Source organism: Leucoraja erinacea, chromosome 10, assembly GCF_028641065.1.
Source record: "Leucoraja erinacea ecotype New England chromosome 10, Leri_hhj_1, whole genome shotgun sequence".
Lineage (NCBI taxonomy): Eukaryota > Metazoa > Chordata > Chondrichthyes > Rajiformes > Rajidae > Leucoraja > Leucoraja erinaceus.
Genome location: NC_073386.1, coordinates 53,091,839 through 53,108,051, shown reverse-complemented (window position 1 = coordinate 53,108,051; position 16,213 = coordinate 53,091,839). Strand labels below are relative to the sequence as shown.

The following is a 16,213-nucleotide window of genomic DNA, read 5'->3' as shown; positions in this document are numbered from 1 at the left end:
TCCCCTTTATCTCATGCATCATCCTTGCTGGAAATATCACTGATCAAGATCTTGAACCCTTTGTCCTTCCAACCCATGCCCAACCTAATCTATCAAACTGCATATAGCGTGGAAACAGGTCCTTCAGCTCAACTTGCCCACGCTAACCATACCCCATCTACACTAGTCCCACCTGCCTGCGATGGGCCCATATCCCTCTAAACCTATCCCATCCATGTAGCTGTCCAAATGTTTTTTTAAATATTGTGACAGTACCTGCCTCAACTATCTCACTCCATATACCAACCACCCTCTGTGTATAAACGATGCCCCTCAGATTCTTATTAAATCATCCACCCCTCCCCACCTTAATTTGGTACTTACTTTATCTTTAACTCACTAGCCAGCTCACATATCCCTTTCTCAGAAATGGCCATAAATGTTGCTCTATGTTTTACTGAAGCAGTTGTGTTAGTGGCTTTTAGAAAACTTTTAACAGGCATATTTATTATGGAGGAGTGCGGGTTATGTGCAGGCAGACAAGCTGGAGAATGTGCAGAGAAGACTTACGAGGATGTTGCCAGGACTCGGGGACCTGAGCTATAGGGAGAGGCTGAGCAGTCTAAGACTTTATTCCTTGGAGCGCAGGAGGATGAGGGGTGATCTTATAGAGGTGTATAAAATCATGAGTGGAAAAATGTAGTCTTATACACAGATTAGGGAAATTGAGAACCAGAGGATGTAGGTTTAAGATGAGGGGAGAAAGATTTAATGGGAACCTAATTTAATGGAGCAACCTCTTCACACAAAGGGTGTGGGTGTTTGGAACGAGCTGCCGGAGGAGGAAGTTGAGGCAGGTACTATCACAACATTTAAATGACATTTGGACAGGTACATGGATTGGATAGGTTTGGATATGGGACATAGTCAGATGAGACTAGTATAGATGGGTAGATGCATGTTGGTTGGCGGGGGTAAATTGAGTAGAAGGGCCTGCTTCCACACAAGTCTAAAGAAGGGTCTTGACCCGAATCGTCGCCTATTTCTTCTCTCCATAGATGCTGCCTCACCTGCTGAGTTCCTCCAGCATTTTTGTCTATCTATGACTCTATGAGAGAAGGTGATGGACATGGCATCCTGTTCAGCACAGGCATTGTGGGCCGAAGAGCCTGTTCTTGTGCTGTAATGTTCTGTGTTCTAAATGCAGGGCTTCTCAGGGACATGCACATCCCAAAAATAACTTTACAAAAAGTAATTTATTCTGTATTATTTAAGACTAGTTACTGCATGCACGTCCACGATCTTATAAGGAGTTGAATTTTGGCCAAAAACCCAATTTAGGACCGAGATAGGCAATTCCAAATATTCCTCACTGCATGCCTGAGAATTCACTCCACGGCTTCAGTGACCAACGCGCCCCGGGATGAGTACAGCGCCTTTACTACCACAATGCAGAGTGAATGAGTGGGATAAGTGCCAGTCCTACGCGCGTCACAATGAGCTGACTCTTGATATATTGTTGGGGTAACATTGACACCATGAGTGGCCACTTTGGATATGTTTCATTAACTGATAAACTGCACGGAGGCCCATGTTGGGCGAGCTAGTCTCCACAACGTAAAGCCAGAGATAAGGTATGTATATCAGTGCCGGTGCATTTACACCTTGCACCCAGTCCACCAGCACAATTGGAGGAGGCGATTGATAGCCCTGCCGAGGCTGTGATGTTACAGGATAGTTCACACTAGCCCAACGTCCACAGAACATGTTCTCGTCCCACATGTACCACCGTTGTTGCAACCAGGTTGTATTAAAGCACCAGTGTAATCGATCACATTGCAACATTTACCTTCAATGCATCATGCAGTGACCGCTCTCTGTGTCCCGTTGCAGCACCTGGCAGCAGAATGGGAGGTCTATTCTCCGCCTCTCAGCAATGTCAACCTTACACGGACGCCACCGCCTTCCAGATTATCCACGTAAGCGGCAGGCAGTTCATGCGCGGGTTTGCAAACGTGTCTTTTAAGTTTGTACCGTCTTTTCATTCTGTTACTTCTCATGACTTTCCACTGACATGTCAGGGTGTAGCTACGAAAAAAAAAACCTAACACGCACATAAAAATGTGTTATTATGTGTGAGGTGCTGTACTTTGCTGTTCATGGCTAAAGTGTCCAGTTAATGATAGCATTGATGTGCAAGTCCATAGCTCCCTGAAAATGGCAACACTAGTAGATAGAATGGATAAAGGAGATGTGTGGTATGCCCGTCTTCATAGGTGGGTGCATCCAGTATAAGAGTCAAGAAGCCTCGCAAGTGGCACAGTGGCACAGCAGTAGAGTTGCAGCCTTATCTTGACCACGGGTGCTGCCTGTATAGAGTTTGTACGTACCCCCTGTAACCCAGTGGGTTTTCTCCAGGGACTCTGGTTTCCTCCCACTCCAAAGAAGTACAAGTTTGCAGGTTAATTAGCTTCAGTTGAAAGACATTGTAAGTGCGTAGTATAGGTGTACTGGGTCAACGCCGACTCGATGGGCCAAAAGGCCTCTTCCTGCACTGATTCCCTAAAGTCTAAAGCCTTGTTTCAGCTTTATAGGACTTTGGTTGGGTTTCAATGTTGTGGATTGTGCGCAGTTCTGGTCTCCCTGTTACAGGATGTGGAGGTTTTGGAGAGGGTGCAGAAGGCGTTTCGCAGAATGCTGCTTGGATGAGAGGGCATTAGCTGCAGGGAGAGGTGGAATCTACTTGGCATCATGTACCTGTTCAAGGGGCCGGTTCCTGTGCTGTACTGCTCTCGGTTCTATGTAGTCATCCAAAGATATGCTGAAATGGAGGTGGTGGAAAGGTGGGCAAGCCTTTGCACCTTAACATTAAGGATGCCCTCTCATGCCCCATGTCTACGGTTGGTTGAGATGAGGAGGATGAGGATAGTCTACCAGACTGCATGTAATGTCATGAGTGATGTTGGTAGGGAGAGTCAGTACTGTCCAAACTCTGATTTCAGGACATTGCGTCTGGAAGTACAGCAAAGGCAGCACATTGTGGACTCAGCCCAGACCATCACACAAGCCAACCTCCCTTCTATTGACTCCATTTACACCTCACGCTGCCTCGGCAAGGCCAGCAGCATAATCAAGGATGAGTCGCACCCCGGCCACTCCCTCTTCTCTCCTCTCCCATCAGGCAAGAGGTACAGAAGTGTGAAAACGCACACCTCCAGATTAAGGGACAGTTTTTTCCCAGCTATTATCTGGCAACTGAACCATCCTACCACAACCAGAGAGCAGTGCTGAACTACTATCTACCTCTTTGGTGACCCTCGGGCTATCCTTGATTGGACTTTGCTGGTTTTAAACGTTAGTTTACGATAGGATCCCATATCATACATCTTACACTGTAAAAGGCATTTGGCACATTCGCCTCATCAGTCAGTGAGTATAGAAGTTGGGAGGTCATGTTGCCAGTGTATAAGACGTTGGTGAGGCCGCATTTAGAATATTGTGTGCAGTACTGGGCACCATGTTATAGGAAAGATGTTGTCAGGCTGGAAAGGGTACAGAGAAGATTCACAAGGATGTTGCCAGGACTAGAGAGTCTGAGCTATCAGGAGAGGTTGAGTAGGCTGGGACTCTATTCCTTGGAGAACAGGAGGATGAGGGGGTGATCTTATATAGGTGTACAAAATCATGAGGGGTATAAAGAGTATCTAATTATGAGAGTAAATGCACAGTCTTTTGCCCAGAGGAGGTGAATCGAGGACCAGAGGACATAGGTTTACGGTGAAGGGGAAAATATGTAATAGGAATCTGAGGGGTAGCTTTTTCCACACAAAGGGTGGAGGGTATGGAACATGCTGCCAGAGGAGGTAGTTGAGGTGGGACTAACCCAACATTTAATAAACAGTTAGACGGGAACATGGATAGGACAGCTTGGAGGGATATGGACCAAATGCGAGCAGGTGAGACTAGTGTAGCTGGGACATGTTGGCCGGTGTGGGCAAGTTGGGCCGAAGGGCCTGTTTCCACACTCTATGACACTAAATGGCTCGATTGTAATAAAAGGCAGACACAAAATGCTGGAGTAACTCAGCAGGACAGGCAGCATCTCTGGAGAGAAGGAATGGGTCAGGTTTCGGGTCGACACCCTTCTTCAGACTCGATTGTAACCATGTATTGTCTTTCTGCTGACTGGATAGCACGCTGCAAAAGCTTTTCAATAGACAATAGACAATAGGTGCAGGAGTAGGCCATTCGGCCCTTCGAGCCAGCATCGCCATTCAATGTGGTCATAGTTGATCATCCCCAATCAGTACCCCATTGTTGCCTTCTCCCCATATCCCGACTCCGCTATTTTTAAGAGCCCTATTAGCTCTCTCTTGAAAGTATCCAGAGAACCTGCCTCCACCGCCCTCTGAGGCAGAGAATTCCACAGACTCACCACTCTCTGTGAGAAAAAGTGTTTCCTTGTCTCCGTTCTAAATGGCTTATTCCTTATTCTTAAACTGTGGCCCCTGGTTCAGGACTCCCCCAACATCGGGAACATGTTTCCTTTTCAATGTACTACGGTACACGTGACAATAAACTAAACAGTTAATACATCTTTCACAGGTTTGGGGGGAGGTACCCACAACAAAAGGACTAATGATTTTGATTAATGGCTTTACCTTAGTTTGGAGATACAGAGTGAAAACAGTCCCTTCGTCCCACCAAGTCCATGCCGACCGTACACTGGTTCGACAAACCTGCACGTCTTTGAAATCTGGGAGGAAACTGAGGACACAGAGTGGTGGCGGACAGAGAGGAGGGGGACAAAAAGGAGGGGTGGGGGACAGAGGGGTGAGGGACAGGGGGTGAGGGACAGGGGGTGAGGGCAACCTTTTAGGGAGGCAGAATTCTCAAAATCATCTCATACGGTCCATTTTTATATCACAGTGAATGAACCATTTCAAATTTACTTTTTGGTTCTCCAGTTTCTTCTTAACAATTCCCTTTTTTCTTTCATTCAGCAAACGTTTTATCAGTAGTTATTCTCTCGTGTTTTCAAGTCTCGAAACATATGATCTTCCTGCACTACCTTCTGTCTAACTGCCTACTTCACTGCACACTTCCCAGAAATATTTAATGTTTCATTGTCATGGAAATTTTCATTAGATTGGAAATGGGTCTCGACCCGAAACGCCATTTGTCCATTCCCCATCACAGATGTTGTCTGACCTGCTGAGTTCTTTAAGCACCTTGTTTTTTTTGCTCTGGATTCCCCCATCTGCAGACCTCGGTCTTTCCATGTTAACTCAGTGGTAAGGTCTATTGTGAAACTGGACCTGTACAAATCATATTGAGCTTACCACATAGATACTGCCAGCAATTTGTACTGATTTATCGAAACCATATTAACATTTAATCGAGAGATAAATCCCATGTGATGCAAGAGAATTCAGTTCAACAGTGATTTACAACCAAACCTTCGCTGAGCAGAAAATAAAAAAAGCTGATACAAAGTGCTGGAGTATCTGGAGTGCTAGAGCCAATGTAACTACACTTTTTAAGAAAGGAGGGAGAGAGAAAACAGGGAATTATAGACCAGTTAGCCTTGCATCGGTAGTGGGGAAGATGCTGGTCGATTATTACAGATGTTATAGATATATTATTACAGATGTTATAGCCATTATTATAGATGTTGTAGGTATAATTATTACAGATGTTATAGCAGCGCATTTGGAAAGCAGTGACAGGATCGGTCAAAGTCAGCATGGATTTATGAAGGGGAAATCATGCTTGACTAATCTTTTGGAATTTTTTGAGGATGGAACAAGTGGATCTGGACTTTCAAAAAGCCTTTGACAAGGTCCCACATGAGAGATTAGTGTGCAAAATTGGAACATATGGTATTGGGGGTAGGGTATTGACATGGATAGAGAACTGGTTGGCAGACTGGAAGCAAAGAGTAGGAATTAACAGGTCATTTTCAGAATGGTAGATAGTGACAAGTGGGGTGCCACAAGGCTCTGTGCTGGGACCCTAGTTGTTTACAATATATATATATATATATATTAACAAGGGAATTAAATGTAACATTTCTAAGTTTGTGGATGACAGAAAGCTGGGTGGCAGTGTGAGCTGCGAGGAGGATGCTATGAGGCTGCAACTTGACTTGGATAGGTTGAGTGAATGGGCAGAAGCATGGCAGATGCAGTAATGTCGATAAATGTAAGGTTATCCATTTTGGTGGCAAGAACAGGAAGGCAGATTATTTTCTGAATGGTGTCAGATTAGGAGAAAGGGAGGTGCAATGAGACCTGCGTGCACTTGTACATCAGTCACTGAAAGTAAGCATGCAGGTACAGCAGGCAGTGAAGAAAGCTAAAGGCATGTTGATCTTCATTGCGAGAGGATTTGAGTTTAGGAGCAAGCAGGTCCTACTGCAGTTGTAAGGGCCCTGGTGAGACCGCACCTGGAATATTGTGTGCAATTTTGGTCTCCTAATTTGAGGAAGGACATTAGTGCTTTTGAGGGAGTGCAATGTCGGTTCACCAGGTTAATTCCCGGGATGGCGGGACTGACATATGATAAAAGAATGGGTCGACTGGGCTTGTATTTGCTGGAATTTAGGATTAGAGGGGTTAGAACATAGAAATTAGGTGCAGGAGTAGGCCATTCGGCCCTTCGAGCCTGCACCGCCATTCAATATGATCATGGCTGATCATCCAACTCAGTATCCCGACCTGCCTTCTCTCCATACCCTCTGATCCCCTTAGCCACAAGGGCCACATCTAACTCCCTCTTAAATATAGCCAATGAACTGGCCTCGACTACCCTCTGTGGCAGAGTTCCAGAGATTCACCACTCTCTGTGTGAAAAAAAATTATTATATAAAATTATAGAAATATATTCTTAGAGGATTGGACAGGGTAGATGCAGGAAAAATGTTCCCGTTGTTGGGGGAGTCCAGAACCAAGGTCAGTTTAAGAATAAGGGGTAGGCCATTTAGGATTGCGATGAGGAAAAACTTCTTCACCCAGAGAGTTGTGACACTGTGGAATTCTCTGCCACAGAAATGGAGGCCAATTCACTGGATGTTTTCAAGAGAGTTATATTTAGCTCTTAGGGCTAAGGGAATCAAGGGGTATGGGGAAAAAGACAGAACGAGTAACTGATTTAGGATTATCAGCCATGATCATATTGAATGGCGGTGCTGACTCGAAGGGCCGAACGGCCTACATCTGCACCTATTTTCTATGGCTCTCAGTGGGTCAGGCAGCATCTCGGGTACATGCAGCTCTGGAGCTGATTTAACAGCTGCGGCCCACCTGCAGTCTGTATGTTTTGGTTTCTTTCTTTTTGTTCCTTTGTCATGTTTTAGTTAATTTTGTTTTATTAAGTTGTGTATGTATGTGGGTGGGAGAAATATGTTTTGGTCTCTTCCTTCGGGGGATGCGACTTTTTTTCTGTCGTATTCCCCGTCTCCGTCTGCGCCGAGGCCTAATGGCGGAGCTGTGACAGCGGCGGAGGCAGTGGAGACCCGACTTGGCCCCAGAGCTGTGGCGGAGGCAGCGGAGACCCAACACGGTCCCGGAGCTATAACGGCGGCGGGGACCCGACTCGGCCTCAGAGCTGTGGCGGCAGCAGCGACCACCGTGCAGCAGTTCGAACCGGCCCGTTCGTGGAGCACGGTTGAGCCGCGGGATTTACCGTGGGGTCACAACATCTGGAGCCTGGATCGCCTCGGTGCAGAGAGAAAACAGATAGGGAAGAGACAGAGACTTTAAGACTTTGCCTTCCACCACAGTGAGGAGGTGTTTGGTGAACTCACTGTGGTGGATGTTAAATTTGTGTTGATTGTGTGTTTTTGTCATTTTTTATTATATGTATGACTGCAGGGAAATGAAATTGCGTTCAGACCAAAAGGTCTGAATGACAATAAACAAATCTAATCTAATCTAACAATGGAGAAAAAGATGTATTTTTTGTGAAGCTGAAAACTAAATTTTGAATTTAATTAAATTCTTGAATGTATTTATTTCAGGATATAATTACAGCAAATCGTGTTGTGATCTTTTCCAAAACAACATGCCCTTACTGTGATATTGTAAAGAGCATATTTACAGAACTGGGCATTCCTTACAAATCAATAGAATTAGATCTCAGGAACGACGGTATGCATCTCCAGTATATTCTTACTGAAATGACTGGTATAAAAACAGTAAGTCTGCTTAATTTCTATACAATGTCAACCTGTATTGAAAAAGGTTCAAATAGATGGTTGCAAAACACTGTCAGAGCATGAAGAAGGGCTTAAATAACCCTTAAATAAGCAAAAAGTGCTGGAGGACTCAACACGTCAGGCAGCATCCGTGGAGGAAAGTGGACAGACAATGTTTTAGGTTAGGTTGGGACACCACTTCAGACAGGAAAATTGTCCTGACCTGAAACGTTATCTATTCATCCCTCTACACAGATGCTGCCTGACCCTTTGAGTTCCTCCAGCACTCCGTTTTCTTTTGCGTAAGATTCCCGCACCTGCAGTCTCTTGTGCCCGTTAACTCAAAAGGTAATGTCCATCGTGGAATTGGGATGGTACAAAACATATCCCCAAATTTGGATGCAAGTTTCTTTTGTTGAAGTATGGAACATTCTGGGGACGGTTGGCAGATATTTATTGGAGGAAAGCAATGTAAAACGAAGGTTGGTTTTCCGATTGTTTTTACATATATACTTTATTGGACTTCAATGCTATATCTTTGCACTGAATGTTGTACCCTTTTTCTGCAGGTTAACTATGCTTGATTGTATTCATGTAGTCTTTGACTGGATAGTTGTTGTAAACTAAAGCTTTGTACTGCAAGTGACAATCGTAAAGTCAACGAAAAAAAAGTGTGTGTTCCCATCAATCGTTTATGACAACTCACACAATAGGCACCAATCTTTCATTTTCAGATAGTCATGTCTAAATGCCAATCAATGTCCATCAAATGCCAAATGTTCAATGTCCATCAAATCCAAATAGAAAGAACATATCCAATGGAGCAATAACGAACCAAGGCAAGAAAACACTAACCAGTCATTGAACATAACCAACACAACATAAAGCTGATTGAGTAATAATTCTCAATTGATTCGTGAGAAATAATGTATTTGAAGTGGGGGAATTGGTTTCAGGCATCTGTTAGAATTGTTCTCTGTTGGTGAAGAGATAAACAAGATGAATAGTTAGCGTTTTAGTTCAGAGATACAGCGTGGAAACAAGCCCCTCAGCCCACCTAGACCGCACCGACCCCCATACACTAGCGGTCACGGTGGCGCAGCAGTAGAGTTGCTGTCTTACAGCGAATGCAGCGCTGGACTCCCTGGTTCGATCCTGACAACGGGTGCTGTCTGTACGTAGTTTGTACATTCTCCCCGTGACCTGCGTGGGTTTTCTCTGAGATTTTCGGTTTCCTCCCACACTCCAAAGATGTACAGGTTTGTAGGTTAATTGGCTTAGACCGCAGTCTAGTTGGTGTTAGGGTGGTTCGGTTGCCCGATAACAGCTGGAAAGAAACTCTTTCTGAATCACACTTCTGTACCTTTTGCCTGACAGGAGAGGGGAGAAAAAGACAAAAGTCCTGTAATATTCAACAAAGTTAATGCTCTTCACAATGGAGACGTACCCGTGGGCCAATCCTTCTTTTCCCCTCTCCCATCAGGCAGAAGCTACAAAAAGCTTGAAAACATGTACTACCAGATTCAGGAACAGCTTCTTTCCCGCTGCTTTCAGACTACTGAATGGTCCTCCTATATTCTATGGGTGTAGTCCCGATCTTCCAACCCTCCTCGTTGCTTACTTGAACTTTTCCTCTGTAACTGTAATTGTATTTGTCTCTTTGCACTACCTGTTGTACATGGTTTGATGGTTCCCATGTGTAGGATGATTTGACTGGATAGCTCGCAAACCAATTTTCACTTTACCTCGGTACACGTGACGATAATAAACCAATACCGATTATACAAAGAAACATATTACACATCAACAGCTGCCCAACAGCAACAAGGTGGCTCACAGTAGAGAAAGAATGAGAGCTGAAACATGTTAGGAAAATGTCTGCTGGGTGATGCAGCCCTGTAAGACTTTGGTTAGGATGCATTTGGAGCATTCCATACATACCTGGTCACCCCATTACAGGAAAGAGGAAGGTTTGGAGATGGCACAGAGGTGGTTTGCCAGATGCTGCCTGGATTAGAGGGTTTCAGCTGCAGGGAGAAGTCGGACAGCCTTGGATTGTTTTCTCTGGAACATTTGCGGCTGATGGGAAGCCTGATAGAAGTATATAAAATGAGAGGCATAGATTGGATAGTCAGTCAGAACCTTTTCCCCAGGGTGAAAATGTTCAACATTAGAGGGCATAGAGGGAATGTTTAATGGAAATGTGCGGGGCAAGTTTTTTTTAAAAACATAGAGCGAGTTGAGTGCGTGAAACGCATTGCCAGGGATAGTGTTGGAGGCAGATAGGATAGTGGCATTTAAGATGCTTTTAGATAGGTACATAGAAGTGCTTGGAAGGGAAGAACACATGCAGGCAGATGAGATCAGTTCAGCTAGGTATCATGTTTGGCATAAATGCTGTACTGTTCTATGTTCTTATATTTCCCCCACAAAGAGGGGTGATCTGCTGGATCCACCGTTGTCTTGTGCGTTCAATTCTTTGCTTTAATCGGGATTAATTTTATTGAAAATTTTAAATGTAGTTTATATGTCCTTCTTTACAAAGAAACTAATTATTCCAGGAACCACAAAGTTTTCTGTCCATCAAAATGTTCAGTTTGGACTTGAAATGCAAAAAAAATTGTTTCTTTAAAAAAAAGTCAGAGACTCTCACCACCTTGGCCACATTCATTTCACCCCAGCTAAGATGGTACAGGAGCCTGAAAACTGTAGCGTCCAGGTTCAGGAACAGCTTCTTCCCTACAGCCATCAGGCTGTTAAACACCACAACAAATAAGCTCTGAACTACAACAGACATTATTATTATTGTATTATATTTGTTTTTTTATTGAGTTTGTGTGTATATATACACACTGAACTTTTCAGTCTTGCAGATTTATGTAAGTTGTGTATATTTTATCCTTTTGCGAGTCGTGTGCCTACGAAGCAAGATTTCCATTGTGCCTGCACCTCACCATACTTGTGCAGGTGAGAATAAACTCAACTTGCCTTGAACTGCCGCACAAATGTTCATCCCGGATGTCAAATTCAGTGGACTGATAAAGGACAATAGACAATAGGTGCAGGAGTAGGTCATTTGGCCCTTTGAGCCAGCACCGCCATTCAATATGATCATGGCTGATCATTCCCAATCAGTACCCCGTTCCTGCATTCTCCCCATATCCCCTGACTCCGCTATTTTTAAGAGCCCTATCTAGCTCTCTCTTGAAAGCATCCAGAGAATCTGCCTCCACCACCCTCTGAGGCAGAGAATTACACAGACTCGCCACTCTCTGTGAGAAAAAGTGTTTCCTCGTCTCCGTTCTGAATGGCTTACTCCTTATTCTTAAACTGTGGCCCCTGGTTCTGGACTCCCCCAACATCGGGAATATGTTTCCTGTCTCTAGCGTGTCCAAGCCCTTAACAATCTTGTATGTTTCAATGAGAGGCCCTCTCATCCTTCTAAACTCCAGAGTGTACAAGCCCAGCTGCTCCATTCTCTCAGCATATTACAGTCCCGCCATCCCGGGAATTAACCTTGTAAACCTACACTGCATTTCCTCAATAGCAAGAATGTCCTTCCTCAAATTAGGGGACCAAAACGGCACACAATACTTCAGATGTGGTCTCACTAGGGCTCTGTACAACTGCAGAAGGATCTCTTTGCTCCTATATTCGATTCCTCTTGTTATAAAGGCCAACATGCCATTCGCTTTCTTCACTGCCTGCTGTACCTGCATGCTTACTTTCATAGACTGATGTACAAGGACCCCCAGATCCCGTTGTACTTCCCCTTTTCCCAACTTGACGCCATTTAGATAGTAATCTGCCTTCTTGTTTTTGCTACCAAAGTGGATAACCTCACACTTATCTGCATTAAACTTCATCTGCCATGAATCTGCCCCCCCAACCTGTCTAAGTCACCCTGCATTCTCACATCATCCTCACAGTTCACACTGCCACTCAGCTTTGTGTCATCTGCAAATTTGCTAATGGTACTTTGAATCCCTTCATCCAAATCATTAATATATATTGTAAATAGCTGCAGTCCCAGCATCGAGCCTTGCGGTACCCCACTAGTCACTGCCTGCCATTCTGAAAGGGATCCGTTAATCCCTACTCTGTTTCCTGTCTGCCAACTACTTCTCTATGTCAGCACTCTACCCCCATACCATGTGCCCTAATTTTGCCCACTAATCTCCTATGTGGGACCTTATCAAATGCTTTCTGAAAGTCCAGGTACACAACATCCACCGGCTCGACCATGTCCATTTTCCTAGTTACATCTTCAAAAAATTCCATAAGATTAGGCAAGCATGATTTCCCCTTTGTAAATCCATGCTGACTCGGACCGATCCTGTTACTGCTATCCAAATGTGCAGCTATCTCATCTTTTATAAGTGACTCCAGCATCTTCCCCACCACCGATGTCAGGCTAACTGGTCTATAATTCCCCGTTTTCTCTCTTTGAATGGCAGTGCTGGCTCGAAGGGCCAAATGGCCTACTCCTGCACCTATTTTCTGTTTTCTGCAAAGCCAGAGCCAAACATGATGCCAAGTTAATCTAATCTCCTCTGCCTGCACATGATCCATATCCCTCCATTCACTACATATCCATATGTCGCAATGTTACAACATTTTGAGATTTTAAAAATCAAGTCTGCAATTTATCCCATCAGATAAAGCATAAAAAGAAGTTTAATTTTACACCTAATTCACTTTCATATCTTCAGTATTAAAAAAGTTATGGCCATTTTCATACTCGGAAATTAGCATCTTGTTCCCTATTGCTTTTCCATTGACTTAACACAAAAGCTGTGATTGAGGACAGTCAAAAGCCCATAACTTTCTTAAAAATTAAGGGAACTGAATGAAATTTTCAGTTATTATAGACTGAAGCATTCTGAAACAAATATAAAAGATCTTACTTGGATGACCTGAAATTAAAGCATATAATTAGTTAGTTACGGAATTGTATCTAATTACTAAATAGATAAAAAGTACCTAAATAATCAGTAGCATCATCACGATCTCAGATTGTAACCAATAAGCAACTCTGTACACCTTGTTTTTCCTCAACTCTTCAATTTTGGCATTGTAAACTACAAGTTTTTGCTCTTCAAACAACGTATGACATGCCTTTCGGCCTACTACTTTCCCATTAAGAATGTCCTATAGATCATCACATTTGGAGTAGTCAAAATTTGGATAATCTCTGCGAATGCTGTCTAAATCAGTCTCATTTGCTGGGCATTTGGATTGACAATTTTGCATTTCTTCTTCAGAGACATCTGTTTAAAATGTAAAGGGAAAAAAAAAACACTGAACAGCATTAACAGAAACAAGTTGTTATTTGCAGTTTTAGAAAAAAGGTAGAAATGATAAAGTTAAACACTAAAATAAATAGTAAATACCCAACAAAAAAAGTCATATTTATCAGTTTCATCAAATCAATTCAATCTAAATTCAATTACTAGATCTAAACCTATCCATTTCTTAAGAAAAGGATTAAAAAAATAAATAGCCTAAGTATCCAAATAATAAACTAATCCCATTCACACAAGAATTCACAATATAACACAATTTTAAAATCTCACTGTCATGAACTTATATGCCAGAAGGAAGGAATTTAATATTTAATTCCCCATAAATTAATCTAGAAACATCCACTCTCAATATAATCAAAATTATTACTTTTTGGAAATAAATAAATTGCACAATATGTGGCTAAAACTGTTGTGGCTATTTTGTATAAAAATATTGACTATGGATAGACAATAACACAAAATAATAACGATTTATCACATGTTGCCCATAAAAAAGAATGAGGATTTAAATAATCTTGCGAGTGGGTGTATCTGGAATGCGATCGATTGGAACGTTGCCATTGCCATGAATTTAAACCCCATATCGGCAGCAAAGACACTGCCGGTTCGTATGGGACCCAAATAACATTTTCGCTTCGTAAAATTAGATTAAAACCCCAAGAATCAAGATTATATGTGAAATAAGCAACATCTTTTGTTTTGTCCTGATATTACGATCCATCAGGTTGTAGGCGTTGAGGGCGTTCAAAGTCGTTTTTTACTTTAATCCAACTATTAAATTGTCCAGCGATTTTTTAATTAACAAAAACCGGGAACGGACGTCCGATCGATTTTTCTTCATCGACTAGCAACCCGAAGAAATCCCTCTCCGACAAGCGATACAAACCTGCATTTTAATCCCGCCCCCCCACCCCCTCAGAGGCGCCAAAGTCGCGCACACGGCCAGTGGCAGAACTGCAGCACCACTGAAGGTAGGTTTTGTAACATCGCTACCATATGCCTATCACCGCCTCCACCACCACTCCTGGTAGCATGTTACATGCACTCACCACTCTTTGTCATAAAAACTACCCACACATATCCTTTAAACTCTGCATCCCTATGAGAAAGACAGAGAATATAAATCCAATTTTGCTTTCAAAAGGAAGTTGGATAAATACTTGTAGATAAAAAAACTGCAATTGGAAAAAGAACAAGAGAATTGGATTAAGTGAATGCTCTACAAATAGACCAGCACAGATTTGATGTGCTGAATAACCTCCGAGTGTTTGGTAATTCCTATTACTTGTTCAATGCTTGATGTTAACAGCATTTATGTAAGTCTGTCTACTTGAACAAGGTACGAGATCCAATTATGTGTAGAGCACAGTAAGACAGTAATACTTAATACCATTATTGATCAGCAATGTAGATCACAGAGAGCAGCACTGCCTCATGGTGCCAGAAGCCTGGGTTCAATCAGATTACCCCGTACACAAACACTATCCAACACACCTGACTGCAAGTGCTCTGTGCTGCATCGGTACGTTCTCCCTCCGACTGCAGGTGCTTCCTCATGGTGCTCCGGTTTCCATCCACACTCCAAAGTCATGCAGGTTGGTAGGTTAATTGGTTTTTGTGAAGTGAAAATCATCCCAAGTATGTAGGATAGTGGAAGGGGTGATCGCTGGTCGGCACGGACTCGGTGGGTAAAAGGGCCCGTTTCCTCACTGTATCTCTGAAGTAAACTTTTTTTCCTTTCCTACACAGGTTCCAAAAGTGTTTATAAATGGGACGTGCATAGGTGGTGGGGCGGACACAGTTTTACTCCATTCCAGGGGGAGACTCACGGATCTGGTGAACGAGTGTGCATCAAACTCTGTGATGGAAGGAATCTGTATACTTCTTTAACACCATTCCCTGTTCTGCAAAGCTTGTGGAATAAACTAGCAAATTACAAAATCCGTCTACTGGCCGAGGTGGCAAGATTTGTTGTAAAGGCAAACATTTTCATGGCTTACGATTAAATGAAATAACATCTTCAGTCCTTAGTGTGGAGGACTATAGCTTATGTGTCTCACCAGCCAAGAGCTTTCATCTGACCAGTTTTATGAACTATGATAGACAAAAAATGGAGTAACTCAGTGGGTCAGGTAGCATCTCTGGAGATATGAAGAAGGGTCTCGACGCAAAAACGTCATCTCTTCCTTTTCTCCAGAGATGCTGCCGGACTCACTGAGCTACTCCAGCATTTTGTGTCTATCTTCGGTGCAAACCAGCATCTGCAGTTCCTTCCTACACAGTTTTGTGAACTTCTGAATTTAAAAAAAAAAGGAAAAACACAGTTCTCAAATGTGTACAACTGGAGACACAAAGTGCTGGAGTAGTTCAGCAGGTTTAGAGCAGCACAGTGGTGCAGCTGCCTCCCAGCACTAGAAACCTGGGTTCAATCCTGACTATGGGTACTGTCTGTACAGCGCTTGTACCTTCTCCTTGTGACCACGTGGATTTTTGCCTGGTTTTCCAGTTTCCTCCCACACTTCAAAGATGTACATGTTTCTAGGTTAAGTTGCTTTGGTAAAAACTGTAAACTGCCCCTGGTGTGTAGGATAGTGTTCTGGGATCACTGGTCAGTGCAGACATGGTGGGCTGAAGGGCCTGTTTCCAGGCCGTATCTTTACACTAAACTAAGCAGGTCAGGCAGGGTCACTGGAGAACAGGTATTTCAGATCAGGACCCATCTTCGGATTCA

At 43.3% G+C, this 16,213-nt stretch overlaps 1 protein-coding gene across 1 annotated transcript; it reads left to right on the top strand.

The window, feature by feature from the left end:
- Window positions 1-1,329: 1,329 nt before the first annotated feature.
- LOC129701220 (uncharacterized) lies at window positions 1,330-16,139 on the top strand. The gene is made up of 4 exons (XM_055642326.1): window positions 1,330-1,613; window positions 1,873-1,958; window positions 8,000-8,176; window positions 15,232-16,139. The coding sequence occupies exons 2-4, from the start codon at window positions 1,887-1,889 to the stop codon at window positions 15,370-15,372; spliced, it is 390 nt and encodes a 129-aa protein (XP_055498301.1). The 5' UTR covers window positions 1,330-1,613; window positions 1,873-1,886; the 3' UTR covers window positions 15,373-16,139.
- Window positions 16,140-16,213: the final 74 nt, after the last annotated feature.

Excerpts from the sequence above, each read along its gene's own strand:
- LOC129701220 (XM_055642326.1), top strand. The coding sequence starts at position 1,887 with ATGGGAGGTCTATTCTCCGCCTCTCAGCAATGTCAACCTTACACGGAC. Across the intron at positions 1,959-7,999 it reads CCGCCTTCCAGATTATCCAC|GATATAATTACAGCAAATCG; the intron begins GTAAGCGGCAGG and ends TATTTATTTCAG. Across the intron at positions 8,177-15,231 it reads AAATGACTGGTATAAAAACA|GTTCCAAAAGTGTTTATAAA; the intron begins GTAAGTCTGCTT and ends TTTCCTACACAG.